Source organism: Anabrus simplex, chromosome 1 (assembly GCF_040414725.1).
Source record: "Anabrus simplex isolate iqAnaSimp1 chromosome 1, ASM4041472v1, whole genome shotgun sequence".
Taxonomy (NCBI): Eukaryota; Metazoa; Arthropoda; class Insecta; order Orthoptera; family Tettigoniidae; genus Anabrus; species Anabrus simplex.
Window position 1 is genome coordinate 1,726,553,910 of NC_090265.1, and position 16,984 is coordinate 1,726,570,893.

The following is a 16,984-nucleotide window of genomic DNA, read 5'->3' on the forward strand; positions in this document are numbered from 1 at the left end:
CCTATCCCATCATCGCCATAAGACCTATCTGTGTCGGTGCGACGTAAACAAAATTGCTGTAATCGTATAACCATTCAAGTATGTACAGTAACTAATTTGGCACTTGTAATGTTAAGACAATATATTTTGTCCATTTTATCTGTATTTATACAGTCCAAGCAACACATTTTGGTAGAAGATTTGTTTATTCTGATTGTAGCATTTGTAACAAATCATCATACAAACACAAAAAGGTATTGATAGTATGTACAAAAGACATGGAAGTAACAGTAAAGAAAGGACGGATTGGTACTGTCCAGCATAGTACTCCTACAAATCTTTTTCAAGTTCTCTGGGTTTTAGTAAGAGCAAGCCGGTAGGCTGCTTGTGCACAAAAGCTCTAGCAAAGCCCTAACATGTCTGAACACTGATGTCATCTGTTCGAGCAGCTCAAGCCAGGCTCAAGCATATCACTAACTGTCTCAGAGGAAATACTAGTGCCTCCGTCTGCATCAATATATAAAGAGTGCTAGTCCTTGCGCAAGCACAGAGGCTACCATCTGGGATGTCGACAATTCATGGGCGCTACTATAATTTATACTGTACGCTGAAGTTAGTTTCTGTTGAAAAACTTTTTTTGTATTGTATTTTATTTCATCCAACTGATCATACAGTGATATGGGACACGTCAGTAATCATATTTACAGTAACAAAGGATAAAACAGTAATATACATGCAATGAGAAATAAAGAGAAATATACAATGTGGTAAAGAGGCACAGATTAAAAAGAAAGGTGATACATAAGTTAATTTTCAAGAGCTAAGCGTTCTTCAATAGAATAAAAACAATGGTTAGAAACAAATTTCAATAATTGTTTCTTAAATTATGAACATGGTTTTATATGCTTAATGTAGTCTGGCAATTTATTAAATAAATGTACTCCTGCATAACTCAAACTTGATTAATATAGCTTAGTTTTGTGTGGTTCTATGTGCAGGCTGTGGCTATTTCTAGTATTATACCTATGTACATCGGAGTTTATGGTGAAAGTGTTTACATTCTCCTTCATATATACAAGTGTATGGAAGATATAAAGGCTAGGCAATGGTAAAATAAAGTTTAAAGTATTTCTTGTAGCTTGTCCTCCTGCCGACACTGGCCATTCCTCTAATTATTTTCTTCTGTAACATAAAGATGACTTCTCTATATCGTGAATTCCCCCAGTAAATGACTCCATAGGTTAGTATGGGATGGACATATGCAAAGTAAATTATTCGGCAAGCCTCTAAATTAAAACTATTTTTGAAAGATATTATCATGAAATAAATTCTACTAAACTTTTTCCCTATAAACTCTGTGTATGTTTTTCCCAGGTTAAAGACTCATCCATCCACAAGCCAAGAAACTTTGTTGATGATAAGTACTCGACTACTGTATTGTCTCTACAAATGATATTGGACTAATTTCCATATTTAGATTCATCTTATGGTGAAATATATTCAAGTTTTCTGTTTACTTAAAATTAATTTATTATCTTGAAGCCAGGTCAGGATATTACTCACTATATTGTCTGCCTTTAATTCTAAGCCTTCTTTCATCAGCTACAAAAACAGTAATATCATCTGCAAAGAAAGTGAATTGCACTCCATGAATATCATCGACAATTTGGACAATACAAAGTATGTTACAAGTGTTATTATTTTTTATAACCACCTATTCAATAGGTACATTTCAATATGGATCTAACATGAGAATTATAACGTGTAATTTGGACAATGTCATTAATAAATAATAAAAATAATAATGGTCCTAAAACTGACCCCTGTGGTACACCATGATCTACGTTTCTGGCACAGGAATACACATTCTTAACCCCTTAAGTGGGGAGCTCGGTTCACACTAGCTCACTCCCAGGTGGGGAGCGATTTCCGTGATTGAAGAAAATATTTAATTACTTGATTAAAAACAATCTTAGATTAAAATGAACTATTAAAAGGTCAAAAGAGAAATATTTACTTGAATATAATGTATTTAATTTGTGAAAAATTCGATTATTTTAATTTTTCAATACTTTATGCAAAAACATACTAAGTGCTTTCACACTGTTAAATCGAGATTGCTTCTACCTAACAGCAAAGCTCTGGTTTTTGTTCATACAGTAACTTTCACCTGAATATTTTAGGCAGTTTACTATCAGTCTCTGCCTGTAAATAAATATTTCTGCATATGTAAATTGTAGATTTACAAAGTTTACATGTACTTAAAAGATGTACAATGGAATAAATTATAACACTCACAAATTTTTCTGTTATGTTGATTAGCGCTTTCGAGGGATCAAGTTTATATCACCCCCCTACAATTCATAAGTGACATAAACGGACTATATTACACTACAATATAGGAAATATTTACAGTATTTACAGTCTTCAAAGTGTTATGTCTTTTACAGCTGTTCATTATGATACACAATGAAGCACGTCATGTTATATAACCTGTCTCTCCTTCGCATAATTTATATAATTCCATTCCGAAACGCAATCGTTTCTTGTTACGTAAACCTTCCACACTAGCCATATCAAGAGGTTGTCATCAATTGACATTTTGCCACCACGGGTATAAGCTACATGGATTTTATAATTTTATAATTTTAACGGGTATAAGCTTCCGAAAAAGGTTGCTAACAGGTGGTCAAATACTGGATTTATCTCGTATATTTTGGGAGGAAGTTGTGCATTATTCAACTCATTGTCAGAGATATGCAAAAAGCTACGGAGGAAAATCTAATAGTAATAATAATAATAATAATAATAATAATAATAATAATAATAATAATAATGTTATTGGCTTCACGTCCCACTAACCACTTTTACGGTTTTTGGAGACACTGAGGTGCCGGAATTTAGTCCCACAGGAGTTCATTTGCATGCTAGGAAATCTACTGACAGGAGGCCGACGTATTTGAGCACCTTCAAATACCACCGGTCTGAGCCAGAATAGAACCTGCCAAGTTGGGGTCAGGAGGCTGGCCAGGCCACTCAATCTGGCGAGAAAAAATCTCTTCTGTGTCATCAGCTCATAGAAAGTAGGCATAGTGAACAAGCAATTGAGAGAAATAGTGTCCTAATTTAGGTTTCTCTACAATCCCCTGCGGCAACAGTAACAGTATGGCCATAAGAAGCTTTATTTCGTCCTTATTTGTCTGGACACGGTCTTGATCTCGATTCCTTCCTTTTGTCTTACTAAACTGGGATTTATGTGCGATTTCCTGCTCGGCATCTTTTGTCTGTTCAGCTATGTTCTGGCATATCTCGTCATAAGAAAGTAATTGAAATATTTCGCTCAGTTTTGTTTTCCCTAAAAACACTCTTTTTACATCACGATGGAAATTTGGATAAAAGCGGGAAATTCTTTGTCCATTTTCAGTATAAGTTGGCGAAGAACTTGCAATGGTTGGATTGTAATCAGTATTATCGTCACAACTGTCACTGTCATGATCGCTACTTGAACTGGAATCGAACACGTCATCTCTTCTGCGACTGCTGAACATTCGCATCAGCTACGCCCAAACCCTGTATATTCGAGCTTGCAGTACATTTTCCATGTAAATTCCTGTCACTTACGAATTCCCCTTCGGCAGAAATTATATCACTAATATCACAATTCTCCGCACTAAATTCCAACATTTTGTTTATCATGACCCGTAAATCGTCTTCCTCTTAACAGTGGGAGGCGATAATTCGTTATCGATATTTTAGCAGGAAAAATGTAGGAAAAAGGATCGAATAGAACCCTGGTCTCAGCAGTTTGGCTGGAAATCATGAAATAGGACTGTATTACGGATGCGTACGATAATAAAATGTTGTGTAACTCGCGATAAACACACACTCCAGTCGTAAAGGATGAACTCAAGACTGGGGATAATAAATCAGGTCACAGTTCTAAAATGTCATCCGAGAAGTCTGTTCAGTGTCATAATCTCTAGAAATCCCTTCTACAGCAATATTATTACATCCAAGGGACGATTAGGCGATGAGCTAAAGCTTCAGTGCGGAGCTATTAGGCCTTAGGTCGTTCTTGCCCGGACTCAGCTGTGTTCTTTATGTTGCAACTCGTGCATGACACATTTGTATTGGGAGAACATAGTTGAAAAAATTCACATCAGAGGGAAGACTCATCCAGAATACGCTGCTAAAAACGAAATAAACTTCTGCAGGCGGGCAACTGAGAAAAAAATAATAATCCGAATCGGCGGATATATCCGCGTTCCCTATCGAGCAAGCGACTTGTAGCCGCGGATCTCACTGCATCGCCCACCGAAGGGGTTAATTACATTTTTGCTCAAATCAGTACCGGTATATGATATTTCAACAATCTGTCTTCTATCACCTAAAAATGATCTGAAACAGTTATAGGCCATTCCCCGAATTCCATACAAGTATAACTTTTCTAAAAGCAAGCTGTGCTCAATTATATCAAAAGCTTCTATTAAGTCTAAGAAAATACCTAAACATGCACCCTTCCGATCTAGTGTGTCATATATCCATTTAATAAAGTTAAAGAATGCTGTGGTAGTTGATCTATTTTTACGAAAGCCATTTTGGCAACCAGCTAATATATTAATCTTCTCTAAGAATGATGATAGTCTATCGTACATAATTCTTTCCAGTATTTTGGAGAATACAGAGGGGAGGCAGACTGGCCTATAGTTACCAGCATCCTCTTCACAACCCTTTTTATGTATCGGAACTACTTTGTTACCTTGAATTTGTCTGGAAATTTCCCAGTGGTTAGCGACGAATTTATCAAGTAACAGGGAGGCTTGATTACTTATTGGTAACAGCATTTAATAACGTAGTTTGAATAACCATCTAAGCCAGAAGACTTCTTTTTACCCAGCTGTTTTATTATCTTCTCTATCCCTTGGTCAGTCACCGGAGTAAGAAACATGGATGATACATTCCTGTGAATTGTATTCAAGTTTGTTCTTGTCAATGATGTTCGAAAATTTTTTGTTAATCTCGAAACTGCTTCTATAAAATAGTTACTAAAGATTTCTGCAACTACATACTTCTGGATCACTGACTTCTTTTCCTGCTTTTGTAAGAGTAATATTCTTTTTTATTGGAACTAGAGTACCTTTCACCCTTTTTATAATGTTCCACATACATTTAGACCTGTTTCTAGAAATTTTTTGCTCATTCTCATTATGCAATCTTTTGGCAGGCTTCAAAACTTCTCGATATACGTTCTTATATTTCTTATAATAATCCTTCAATTCAGATGACGTGTTACACCCTTTCACACATTTGCTTAAAAACCTTAATTGTCTACTTCAATTTCTAATTCCTGTTGTAATCCACCCATTCCTATCATTCTTTACAATTACCCTTTTGACTGGTATTGCCACTTAATAATAGTTGAACAAACTCAAAAACTCACTGAATGCCTCATTAGTTATTTCTATATACATTCTCCCAAGTTTCCTTGCCCAATAACTGGTTAAAATATAAATATTTTCCTTGTTACATATTCTAGTTTCCCTGTAAATTACATTGTTATTTTTTAAATTACAGTTTCCTATTACCCTAAAATTTAGATGCACAATTTGAGCAAAATGATCTGAAAAACCTGTATCATAAACTTCTATTACATAATTCCACATTTCCCCATTCAATAAAACTTGATCTACTGCTGATTTTGAATCCCCAAATATTCTAGTTGGTTGATTTACAACCAGTGGCGAAGCGTGAACTAGGTAAGGGGGTAGACAGAGATTTATTTTATTTAAACTGTTTTAATCATATTATTACATGGAATTTTGTTTTCGACGCATACATCTGTATTCAGTATTACCGGTATATAAATGACTCTGAAAATAAGACAAACCCTATAACAACCTATAACCCTACGGGCACTTGCTTCATTTTTAAATATAGACGAAATAGGCCGCGGGAGTTGTCAAATAACAACATACTTTTAGAATAAAAGCAGCAATATATTTCATTGTTATGTAGATTTAATAAGAGAAATAAGAAATAAATAGTTGTTCATACAAGTCACCTTAAACAATATTCTTGTAAATGAGTTTAATCCGCCTCTCCTTCATTTTGGCAAATATATCTATTACTCTCATCTTGAAGTCAGGCGTCTTGTTAAGAGTCCACAGAAAATTCTTCTCTATAGCTAGAGTTCCCAAGTTAGACAGTCTCTAGTTGGTCATCCAATTTCTCAAATACGTTTTAATTCATTTGAATGTACTCATAGCGCGTTCACTAGAAAATGACTTTAACGGAATATACAGCATCAAGTTAAGCAATTTTTTCCGTATGCGTCCTCTGGAGTACCTTATTAAGACTGGAAGCCAATAGTTATTGGGGTTATAATACCGCAACTAATATTGGCAGGCAAGGGTTTTGATGCTGTCATTCATTTATTAGGTGTAAGTTTACTATACTTTGTAATTCAATATTATTAATTTATTTTTAAACGTGTCTTATAATAAAGTGAACTCAAATTAATGACATTAAAAGCATGTCTAAGATGGTAGCCAATAAGAGCACCTTCATAAGAGAGGTCCAAATACTAACCAATGAGAGCAAGAAGAGACGCTGGTAAGTCTGTCTACTGGGCAGAGACATCTCGCTATAGGAAAGTCCTCGTTCCACAGTCAGTACCTACAGATAGCGTTAGTGTTGCTCTATCTGAAAGCTTTGAAAATCAAAGGATAAATACACAGAATGGACAGCGTCTACTTTAGCCTACGTGCTTCGTGTAACTAATGCGAGCCTTAGCATTGCCGAAGTGAGACGAAAATAAGTAAAGCGAGAATACAATGTCACGAATCTGGAAATATTTAATGTTCTAAAAAGTAATTGAATTAACTAGACAATATTTCTTTCACAAAATGTTAAGGGTACACGCTGTCTACTCTGTCGCTTCGCCCCTGTTTACAACTACCTTTAGACAATACAAGGAAAGCAACATTTCTAGCCTTTGCTTATCTCACCCACCATTATTCCCTAAAAAAATCTACATTAAATTCACCCATGAATATTACATTTTTGTTCTTATTCTGTAGGTCATCTAAAATAATTTCAATATTATTATAAAAGTTTCAACATTACTAGAAGGATTTCTATAAATGCATATTAACTTATCTTTTTTTTTTTTTTTTTTTTTTTTTTTTTTTTTTTTTTTTTTTTGCAAGTTGCTTTACGTCGCACCGACACAGAACTTATAATCTACTAGTTAACAAAGCTAGCCTCGAAATGCTCCTCTACATTCAGATATTCAAATTTATCCAACTGCTTACATTTGATATTATTATTCACATATATACACGAACTTCCACACTTCATTTTCTTTCTACAAAACTTACTTGCAAGAGCATAACCTTCTAATACAAATCTCATCCTCTATCAACCAAATGTTTATTTAAACATAAAACATCATACCCTTGTAGGTTATCTACCAACAGAACCTCAATATTTAGAATTTTATTTCTTAAAGATGTTCTGGTGGAACAAATTTAGCTCTCCCCTTAGATTATTACTATTGCTACCTTTTCAATATGAATAAACGTCCGCACTTTCAGAGAGAGGTGAAATAAGTAATTAACCATAATATACCAACCCATAAAAAACGCGGCGGTTATAACCGTAATTAATGGCATGGCATCACAAACCGCAATGCATAGCTCACCGAACGCCCTCTTCACAAACCAAGGATCTTGTTCTCGTTGAAGTTTATGTGGGCTCGTTATTTTACCCAGACACAAAAAAACCAAGGCTATGTAAGAGAAAGTCACAAACCGTTGCCTACGCTATAATACAAGGCCTTGAAGTGCACTCGTGGAAACGGGTTGCTTCCTAGTTCACCATTCAGCCGCTAGGATCGCGGTCTTGCCCCCATGTATTCGCATGGCCGTATATGTCAATAAGTAGAGTATATCCTAAATAAAAAGAACTGAATGTTTTTGCGAGTATTGACAGTACTTCATTTATAGAGCGTTGCTGCATTGGCTTGGATATGTCATTGATGTTTCAAAACTTTCCTTCTGAGGGGCCTCTTATCAAGTTTCAAACCTTTCTCTCTACTATTATACTTGAGTGGCTCAAAGCAATGTTGTCTAACAGAGGTCTCAGAAATTCTCATAGTAGAAAAAGAGGTGGTCTGTCACCTTTACACTTTCCACACTTAATTTCACTGTTGAACATGTCTTTCGAAAAAATAAACGTACACCTTTTAGTAACTCTCTTCGGGACAAATACTGCGTAGCGGAAATGACAAATTCCGTCGTTGAATGCAGAAGTGCCACAGACGATGATTTTCGGTATCTGAGGGCTCCTCGATCTTAAAAACGAATAAGACACAATGTTGGACTTTGAGTAGCTGGAGAACAGATATGTTCCAAACAGCCTTTACAGTCTGTTTTTTATTTTGCCACACGAACCATAATGTCATTGTATTCCGCTTGGCGTCTTGGGTAGCTGAAGAAGAGCTCGATGTCATAGCTCGTTAGGTTCCTCGTCAATGCATAATGCAAATGTATACTAATGAGGTAGGTATTTTACGCAGGCCACAGTGGACTGGATAGTCAAGATCTATGCCTGATACATTTATCTCATGAGTCGTTTTTACTTTCTCTGAATGCATTTTAAGTTTCTTAATATATGACAGGAAATGATTAATTAACCAACTGAGAAGTTCATCTTCAGTACCTACTAAAAGATGCTTCTTTTTTTTTTTTTTTTTTTTTTTGGCTAGTGACTGTACATCGCACCGACACGATGGGAAAGGAAAGGCCTAGAAGTTGGAAGGAAGCGGCCGTGGCCTTAATTAAGGTACAGCCCCAGCATTTGCCTGGTGTCAAAATGGGAAACCACGGAAGACCATCTTCAGGGCTGCCGACAGTGGGATTCGAACCCACTATCTCCCGGATGCAAGCTCACAGCCGCGAGCCCCTAACCGTACGACTAATTCGCCCGGTGAAAAGATGCTCGTTTGTTCTCGTTCCTGAATATGTCCCATGTGAGGTGCTGCAGACGTTATGCGCATTCAACAATTTAATAAAATGCTCCATAAAACAAATGGCTTATTTTAAACTGTATTTTATGCTCTCGGGACAAAACCACCTCCATACTTTTCAAACCAGAGGAAAATGCAATATTTTTAGCTCTTGCTACATTCATTTTCATGAAATTTGTAGGGCAAATTATCCTCGTTGGTTTCCTAATTTAAGATTTCTGAGTTTGAAGATGCCTCTCAAATGATTGCCGGTCACGGTAGCATAGTTTAAAAAAAGTCCAGTGACAAATTTTGGGATCGCCCGATTCTTATGACGTAACTCGGATCAAAACTTAGGAACAGAGGCCTACTTCGATCAGCTTGAAGCCGTATCTCATGCGTAATACTTTCTCTGTATAATGTTTCGAACATTGAACATTCACTGGAAACTTGTGAAACGAAATTCCAGTACCTTTAATTTCTTGTGATTAAACCATGACTGGAACTGCGAGTGCGTAACATCAGACAAATACATAATAGATTCACAACCAACTCAGTTAATGAATACGTTTAAAGGCGCGAGCCTGGTAGACAGTACAGTATGTAGTAGACAGGGGCAAGATAGTGATCCTAGCGGCCCGGCATTGAACTTCAGTGTAACCACTTCCATAGCGTTTTACGGGCTCTATTTCCAGGCCATGTATTGTAACGCAGGCAACGTCACAAACAATGCATCATGTGCGACATGTGCGTATGGACAGGAGAGATGAAAGGGAACAGGAATCATGCCAGCACCCCTAAACAGGAATTTGTAGATGAACATTAGGGCAAAATGTGAGTATTGTTCACACACAGGGTCCATTAGCGATTTCACAGCATCGTTACGAAGTCCTTCGCATCTAACATTAAAACCATTGCCATTTACTCATGAACAAATAACGCAGTAACTGCAAATTATTGTTATTATTATTATTGTTATTATTATTATTATTATTATTATTACACTGACTGACAGAGCAAATGCAACACCAAGAAGGAGTGGTCAGAACTTTATGCCAATTGCAGGGTAGACTGACGTCACTGAGGTATGCTCATGATGTGAAATGCGCCGCTGTGCTGCGCACGTAGCGAACGATAAATGGGACACGGCGTTGGCGAATGGCCCACTTCGTACCGTGATTTCTCAGCCGACAGTCATTGTAGAACGTGTTGTCGTGTGCCACAGGACACGTGTATAGCTAAGAATGCCAGGCCGCCGTCAACGGAGGCATTTCCAGCAGACAGACGACTTTACGAGGGGTATGGTGATCGGGCTGAGAAGGGCAGGTTGGTCGCTTCGTCAAATCGCAGCCGATACCCATAGGGATGTGTCCATGGTGCAGCGCTTGTGGCGAAGATGGTTGGCGCAGGGACATGTGGCACGTGCGAGGGGTCCAGGCGCAGCCCGAGTGACGTCGGCACGCGAGGATCGGCGCATCCGCCGCCATGCGGTGGCAGCCCCGCACGCCACGTCAACCGCCATTCTTCAGCATGTGCAAGACACCCTGGCTGTTCTAATATCGACCAGAACAATTTCCCGTCGATTGGTTGAAGGAGGCCTGCAGTCCCGGCGTCCGCTCAGAAGACTACCATTGACTCCACAGCATAGACGTGCACGCCTGGCATGGTGCCGGGCTAGAGCGACTTGGAGGAGGGAATGGCGGAACGTCGTGTTCTCCGATGAGTCACGCTTCTGTTCTGTCAGTGAAAGTCACCGCAGACGAGTGTGGCGTCGGCGTGGAGAAAGGTCAAATCCGGCAGTAACTGTGGAGCGCCCTACCGCTAGACAACGCGGCATCATGGTTTGGGGCGCTATTGCGTATGATTCCACGTCACCTCTAGTGCGTATTCAAGGCACGTTAAATGCCCACCGCTACGTGCAGCATGTGCTGCGGCCGGTGGCACTCCTGTACCTTCAGGGGCTGCCCAATGCTCTGTTTCAGCAGGATAATGCCCGCCCACACACTGCTCGCATCTCCCAACAGGATCTACGAGGTGTACAGATGCTTCCGTGGCCAGCGTACTCTCCGGATCTCTCATCAATCGAACACGTGTGGGATCTCATTGGACGCCGTTTGCAAACTCTGCCCCAGCCTCGTACGGACGACCAACTGTGGCAAATGGTTGACAGAGAATGGAGAACCATCCCTCAGGACACCATCCGCACTCTTATTGACTCTATACCTCGACGTGTTTCTGCGTGCATCGCCGCTCGCGGTGGTCCTACATCGTACTGAGTCGATGCCGTGCGCATTGTGTAACCTGCATATCGGTTTGAAATAAACATCAATTATTCGTCCGTGCCGTCTCTGTTTTTTCCCCAACTTTCATCCCTTTCGAACCACTCCTTCTTGGTGTTGCATTTGCTCTGTCAGTCAGTGTATTATTATTATTATTATTATTATTATTATTATTATTATTATTATTATTATTATTATTATTATTATTATTATTATTATTATTATTATTTACCGGTACAACGTATAGTACGCGGACCTTTTCTTGAACCCGTACTATACTTGCAGAAGTTCCATTATCAGATAAGCTACATAACGTTAAGTTGTGAACCAGGCTAACATGTACACGAAACAGGGGCTCGATTAAGTAATGAAAGTTAGGTGTTACATGGATTAACACTGTTGCCTACGCTATAATACAAGGACTTGAAATGCACTCATAAAAACGGGTAGCATCCTAGTTCACCATTCAGCCGCTAGGATCGCGTTCTTGCCCCCTTATTTTCGCATGGCCGTATATGTCAACAAGTAAACTATATCCTAAATACAAAGAGCGAATGTTTTTGCGAGTATTGACAGTACTTTATTTATAGAGCGGTGCTGCATTGGCTTGGATATGTCATTGAAGTTTCAAAACTTTCCTTTTGAGGGGCTTCTTATCAAGTTTCAAAACTTTCCCTCTTCTACTTGAGTGGCTCGAAACAATGTTGTCTAATGGAGGTCTCAGAAATTTTCATTTTAGAAAAACAGCTGGTTTGTCGTGTTTACACTTTCTACACTTAATTTCACTGTTGAAAATGTATTTCGAAAAAACCGTACACTTTTTAGTAACTCTCTTCGGGGCAAATACTGTGTAGCGGAGGTGACAAATTCCGCCGTTCACTACAGAAGTGCCACAGACTGTTCTATGTTCTATACAGCCTTTACAGTCTGTTTGTTCTTTCGCCACACGAACCATAATGTCATTGTATTCCGCTTGGCGTCTTAGAAAGCTGAAGAAGAGCTCAATGTCATCGCTTGTTAGGTTCCTCGTCAATCTTAAAAACGAATAAGACCCAATGATGGACTTTGAATAGCTGGAGAAGAGATATGTTCTAAACAGCCTTTACAGTCTGTTCTTTCGCCACACGAACCATAATGTCATTGTATTCCGCTTGGCGTCTTAGATAGCTGAAGAAGAGCTCGATGTCATCGCTTGTTAGGTTCCTCGTCAATGCATAATGCAAATGTATACTTATGACGTATTTTATGCAGGCCACAATGGATTGGCTAGTCAAGATCTATGCCTGATACATTTCCTCATGAATCTTGTTTACTTTCTCTGAATGCATTTGAATTTTCTTAATATAATGCCAAACCAAGAACCAAAACCATGGCACTACAGCCCTTGAAGGGCCTTGGCCTACCAAGCGACCGCTGCTCTGCCCGAAGGCCTGCAGATTACGAGGTGTCTCGTGATCAACACGACGAATCCTCTCTGCCGTTATTCTGGGCTTTCTAGACGGGGGCCGCCATCTCACCGTCAGATAGGATCACGTAGGGTGAGTGGACCTCGAACCTGCCCTCAGGTCCAAGTAAAAATCCCTGTCCTAGCCGGGAATCGAACCCGGGTCCTCCGGGTAAGAGGCAGGCACGCTACCCCTACACCACGGGGCCGGCTCCTTAATATAAGACAGGAAATCATTAATTAACCAACTGAGGCGTTCATCTTCAGTACTAAAAGATGCTGGTTTGTTCTCATTCCTGGAATATGTCCCATGTGAGGTGTTGCAGACGTCATGCGCATCGAACAATTTCATAAAATGCTCCATAATACAAATGATTTATTTTAAACTGTATTTAATGCTCTCGGGACAAACCACCTCCATACTTTTCAAACCAAAGATTGTTCCGGGGGGAAATACAATACGGTATTTTTAGCTCTTGCTACATTCATTTTCTCCAAATTCGTTGGGCAAATTATTTTTCTGGTTGGTTTCCTAATTTAAAATTTCTGAGTTTGAAGAGGTCTCTCAAATGATCACCGGTCACGGTAGCAATGTTTACAAAGAAGTTCAGTGACAAATTTTGGGATCGCCCGATTCTTATGACGTAACTCGGATCAAAACTTAGGAACCTAATTTCATCAGGTGGAAGTCGTATCTCATGCGTAATACTTCCTCTGTATAATGTTTCGAACATTGAACATTCACTGGAAACTTGTGAAACGAAATTCCACTACCTACCTTTAATTTCTCGTGAATAAACCATGACTGGAACTGCGAATGCTTAACATCAGACGAATGCATCATACATTCACAACCAACTCAGTTAATAAACACGTTTAAAGGCGCGAGGTCGGTAGATGCAGAGTGGGTTATTGTCACATATGCTCTGTACTCTGACCGGCCAACCGAGCAGAGGAGAGGTGGTCACGGCTCTACCGTGGCTCTACGCCTCTGCATTCGGGAGACGGGCCTGGGGCACAGTGCTGCATTTCTCGCCTGGCCTCGCCCGTCGGCTGTCTTGAGAATGGATTTCCGTGGTTTTCCATTCTCCTGCACTAAGGCGAATACCGGGACAGTTTGTAGTATAGGCCACGGCCGCCTACCCCGTCACCTTCTCCGCACACCTCCCTCACCGTAACAAATCTCCCTGCCTGAGCGACGGCGTCACCGTCTAAGAGGCCCGCCTCCCCCTTCAGGGGAGGAATGAAAACGTTTAGTAGTAGTAGTAGTAAAGGCGCGAATCTGGTACAAAGATGGCAAGAAAGCGACCCTAGCGGCCCGGCACTGAACTTCAGTATGACCACTTCGATAGGCTTTTACGGGCTCTATTTCCAGACCTTGTATTATAACGTAGGCAACGATTAACACGTACATCTTGAACTACTCATCGAAATAACGGTTCCCACATGTTTTCAGCAGAAAATAGGACTCCGTGTTAATAAATGTAGGGAATTGGAAAATCATACACTGAAAGAAAAAAAAAATATGAAAATAAGTAAATGTAACCTATTTTATTCTGATTTTAAACGTACCAAGAACAAAATCAGTCATTTATGGATCGTTCAGTTCTCAACCAGGCTGCGAAAGAACTACTGTATGAAAGACTTATCGCTACCCTTACCCCCTCAAACTACCAATCTTGTTGGAAGTAATATTATTCGAAGATGCACTGAAGCGTGCCATGTCCCTGGTGTGTGCGTATATATCGGTGAAGAACTGAATTTGAGCTGTATGCGATAAGGTATCGACACCAGTAAGTAAAATGTACTACAGATGTTATCTTTACTCTTTCATCTTCTTTTAATACATATTTTTTCCTGTGCATCTTAACCTGATTCACAATATAATGTTCTGTAGCTTATGAAGAACTCACTGCAAAAACGTGGTATCGGTATATTAACTTTTGCGATTTTCGCGTTATTTTCTTATGACTATGAGGTATGTAGGCCTAGGATATGGTTTTTATGTTTTTTAACATTCAAAGACTTTCAAACAAAGCTGTGAAACTCTTAATGGACTCCCTGTATAAACATTTCTCACCTTTCGCATTAATGTTCACTTCAAAATTCCTCCTTAATCGTACTAATCAATAATGTTCTTTCTCTTTGTAAGCCCGATGCATTCTTTGTGAAGTGGGCGTTCGGTGAGAGATGCAATGTGGTCTGTGCGACGGCCTGTTTATAATACAGGTCAATCAATACTGATCTGCATTTAGGGCAGTCGTCCAGGTGGCAGATTCCCTATCTGTTGTTTCCCTAGCCTTTTTAATGATTCCAAAGGAATTGGAAATTTATTAAGCACCTCCCTTGGTAAGTTATTCCAATCCCTAACTTCCTTCCTCTAAACGAATATTTGTCCTCTTGAATTCCAACTTTATCTTCCTATTGTGATATTTCCTACTTTTAAAGACACCAATCAAACTTATTCGTACCGGCCGAGTTGGCCGTGCGCGTAGAGGCGCGCGGCTGTGAGCTTGCATCCGGGAGATAGTAGGTTCGAATCCCACTATCGGCAGCCCTGAAAATGGTTTTCCGTGGTTTCCCATTTTCACACCAGGCAAATGCTGGGGCTGTACCTTAATTAAGGCCACGGCCGCTTCCTTCCAACTCCTAGGCCTTTCCTATCCCATCGTCGCCATAAGACCTATCTGTGTCGGCGCGACATAAAGCCCCTAGCAAAAAAAAAAAAAAACTTATTCTTCTACTAATCTCATTCCACGCCATCTCCCCGCTGACAACTCGGAACATACAACTTATTGTTACAATTTACGAACTTCATCATATAGATCTGTATTGATACATTTTAAATTAAGAACTATTGTTAGGTTTAATGGTCCACCCAATCAATACACTTCATTTTACAAGTGAAAACTGTTTAATATAAAAATATATTAAACATGTTTAATGGGGTGGATCATTAAACCTAACACTAGTTCTTAATTTTACATATAACTTGGTTGAGCACCTCATATTCTTTCTTCCAAGTCCTCCCATCCCAAATTTTGCAACATTTTTGTAACACTACTCTTTTGTTGGAAATCGCTCAGAACAAGTTGAGCTGCTTTTCTTTGGATTTTTTCCAGTCAACAAGGGTTTATGATAAGGAATAATTTTATTTATTGTTTCCAAAGTATCCTTCTGCATCTCTTTCATCTCCTTGGATCAAGTAATCCTGCTGAGGGTCTCATACACTGGAACCATACTCCAGTTGGGGTCTTACCACAGACTTATATGCCCTCTCCTTTACATCCTTACTACAACCCCTAAACACCCTTACCAGGTATAACCATGTGCAGAGATCTGTACCCTTTATTTACAGTCCCATTTATGTGATTACCCTAATGAAGATCTTTCCTTATATTAACACCATGGTACTTACAGTCATTCCCATCAGGAACTTTCACCCCATCAACACAGTAATTAAAACAGAAAGGACTTTTCATATTTGTGAAACTCACAACCTGACTTTTAACCCTGTTTATCATCATACCATTACGTATTGTCAATCTCACTACATTACTGAGGGCAATTTGCAGTTGCTCACAGTCTTGTAACTTACTGATTACTCTATATAGAATAACATCGTCTGCAGATAGCCTTATCTCAGGTTCCACTTCTTTACTCATATCATTTATAAAGAAACATAAAGGACCAATAATACTGCCTTGAAGAATTCCCCTCTTAATTATTACAGGGTCAGATAAAGCTTCGCCTTCTCTGATTCTCTGAGATCTATTTTCTAAAAATATAGCAACCCATTCAGTCACTTTATTGTCTGGTTGAATTGCACTCATTTTGCCAGTAGTCTCCCATGATCCACCCTATCAAATGCCTTAGACAGGTCAACTGCGATACAGTCCATTTGACCTGAATCCAAGATATCTGCTATATCTTGCTGGAATCCTTCAAGTTGAGCTTCAGTGGAATAACATTTTCCTAAACTCGAACGGCCTTCTATTGAACCACTTATTAATTTCACAAACACGCCTAATACAATTACAAAGAACGCTTTACTCAAAGCTTACATGCACCGCATGTCAAACTTAATGGCCTGTAATTTTCAGCTTTATGTCTATTACCCTCTCCTTCATACAAAAGGACTACTATAGCAACTCTCCATTCATTTGCTATAGCTCCTTCATGCAAACAATAATCAGATAAGTACTTCATATATGATTATTATATCCAACCCTTTGTCTTCAGTATATCCCCAGAAATCTCATTTCCAGCTGCTTT

General features: G+C 39.1%; 2 protein-coding genes across 8 annotated transcripts in view; one reads left to right on the plus strand and one right to left on the minus strand.

Moving 5' to 3' along the window:
* LOC136882361 (zinc finger protein 266) overlaps positions 1-7,787 on the minus strand; it is a 123,904-nt gene extending 116,117 nt beyond the window's left edge. For 4 of the 6 annotated variants that reach the window (XM_068229582.1, XM_067155000.2, XM_067154975.2 and 1 more), the window contains exons 1-2: positions 7,613-7,665; positions 1,543-1,602 (exon numbers count right to left, since the gene is read on the minus strand). In XM_068229582.1, the coding sequence (XP_068085683.1) occupies positions 1,543-1,578 (36 nt within the window). In that variant the 5' untranslated portion in view covers positions 1,579-1,602; positions 7,613-7,665. Of the gene's footprint in view, positions 1-1,542; positions 1,603-7,612 lie in introns of all 6 variants that reach the window. The other 2 variants (XM_068229581.1, XM_067154984.2) reach the window with 2 other exon arrangements.
* A 6,345-nt stretch (positions 7,788-14,132) lies between these two features.
* Positions 14,133-16,984, plus strand: part of LOC136882382 (zinc finger protein 501) — a 182,654-nt gene continuing 179,802 nt past the window's right edge. For both annotated transcript variants that reach the window (XM_067155018.2, XM_067155012.2), the window contains exon 1: positions 14,133-14,502. The gene's annotated coding sequence lies outside the window, so the exon portion shown is untranslated. The remainder of the gene's footprint in view (positions 14,503-16,984) is intronic.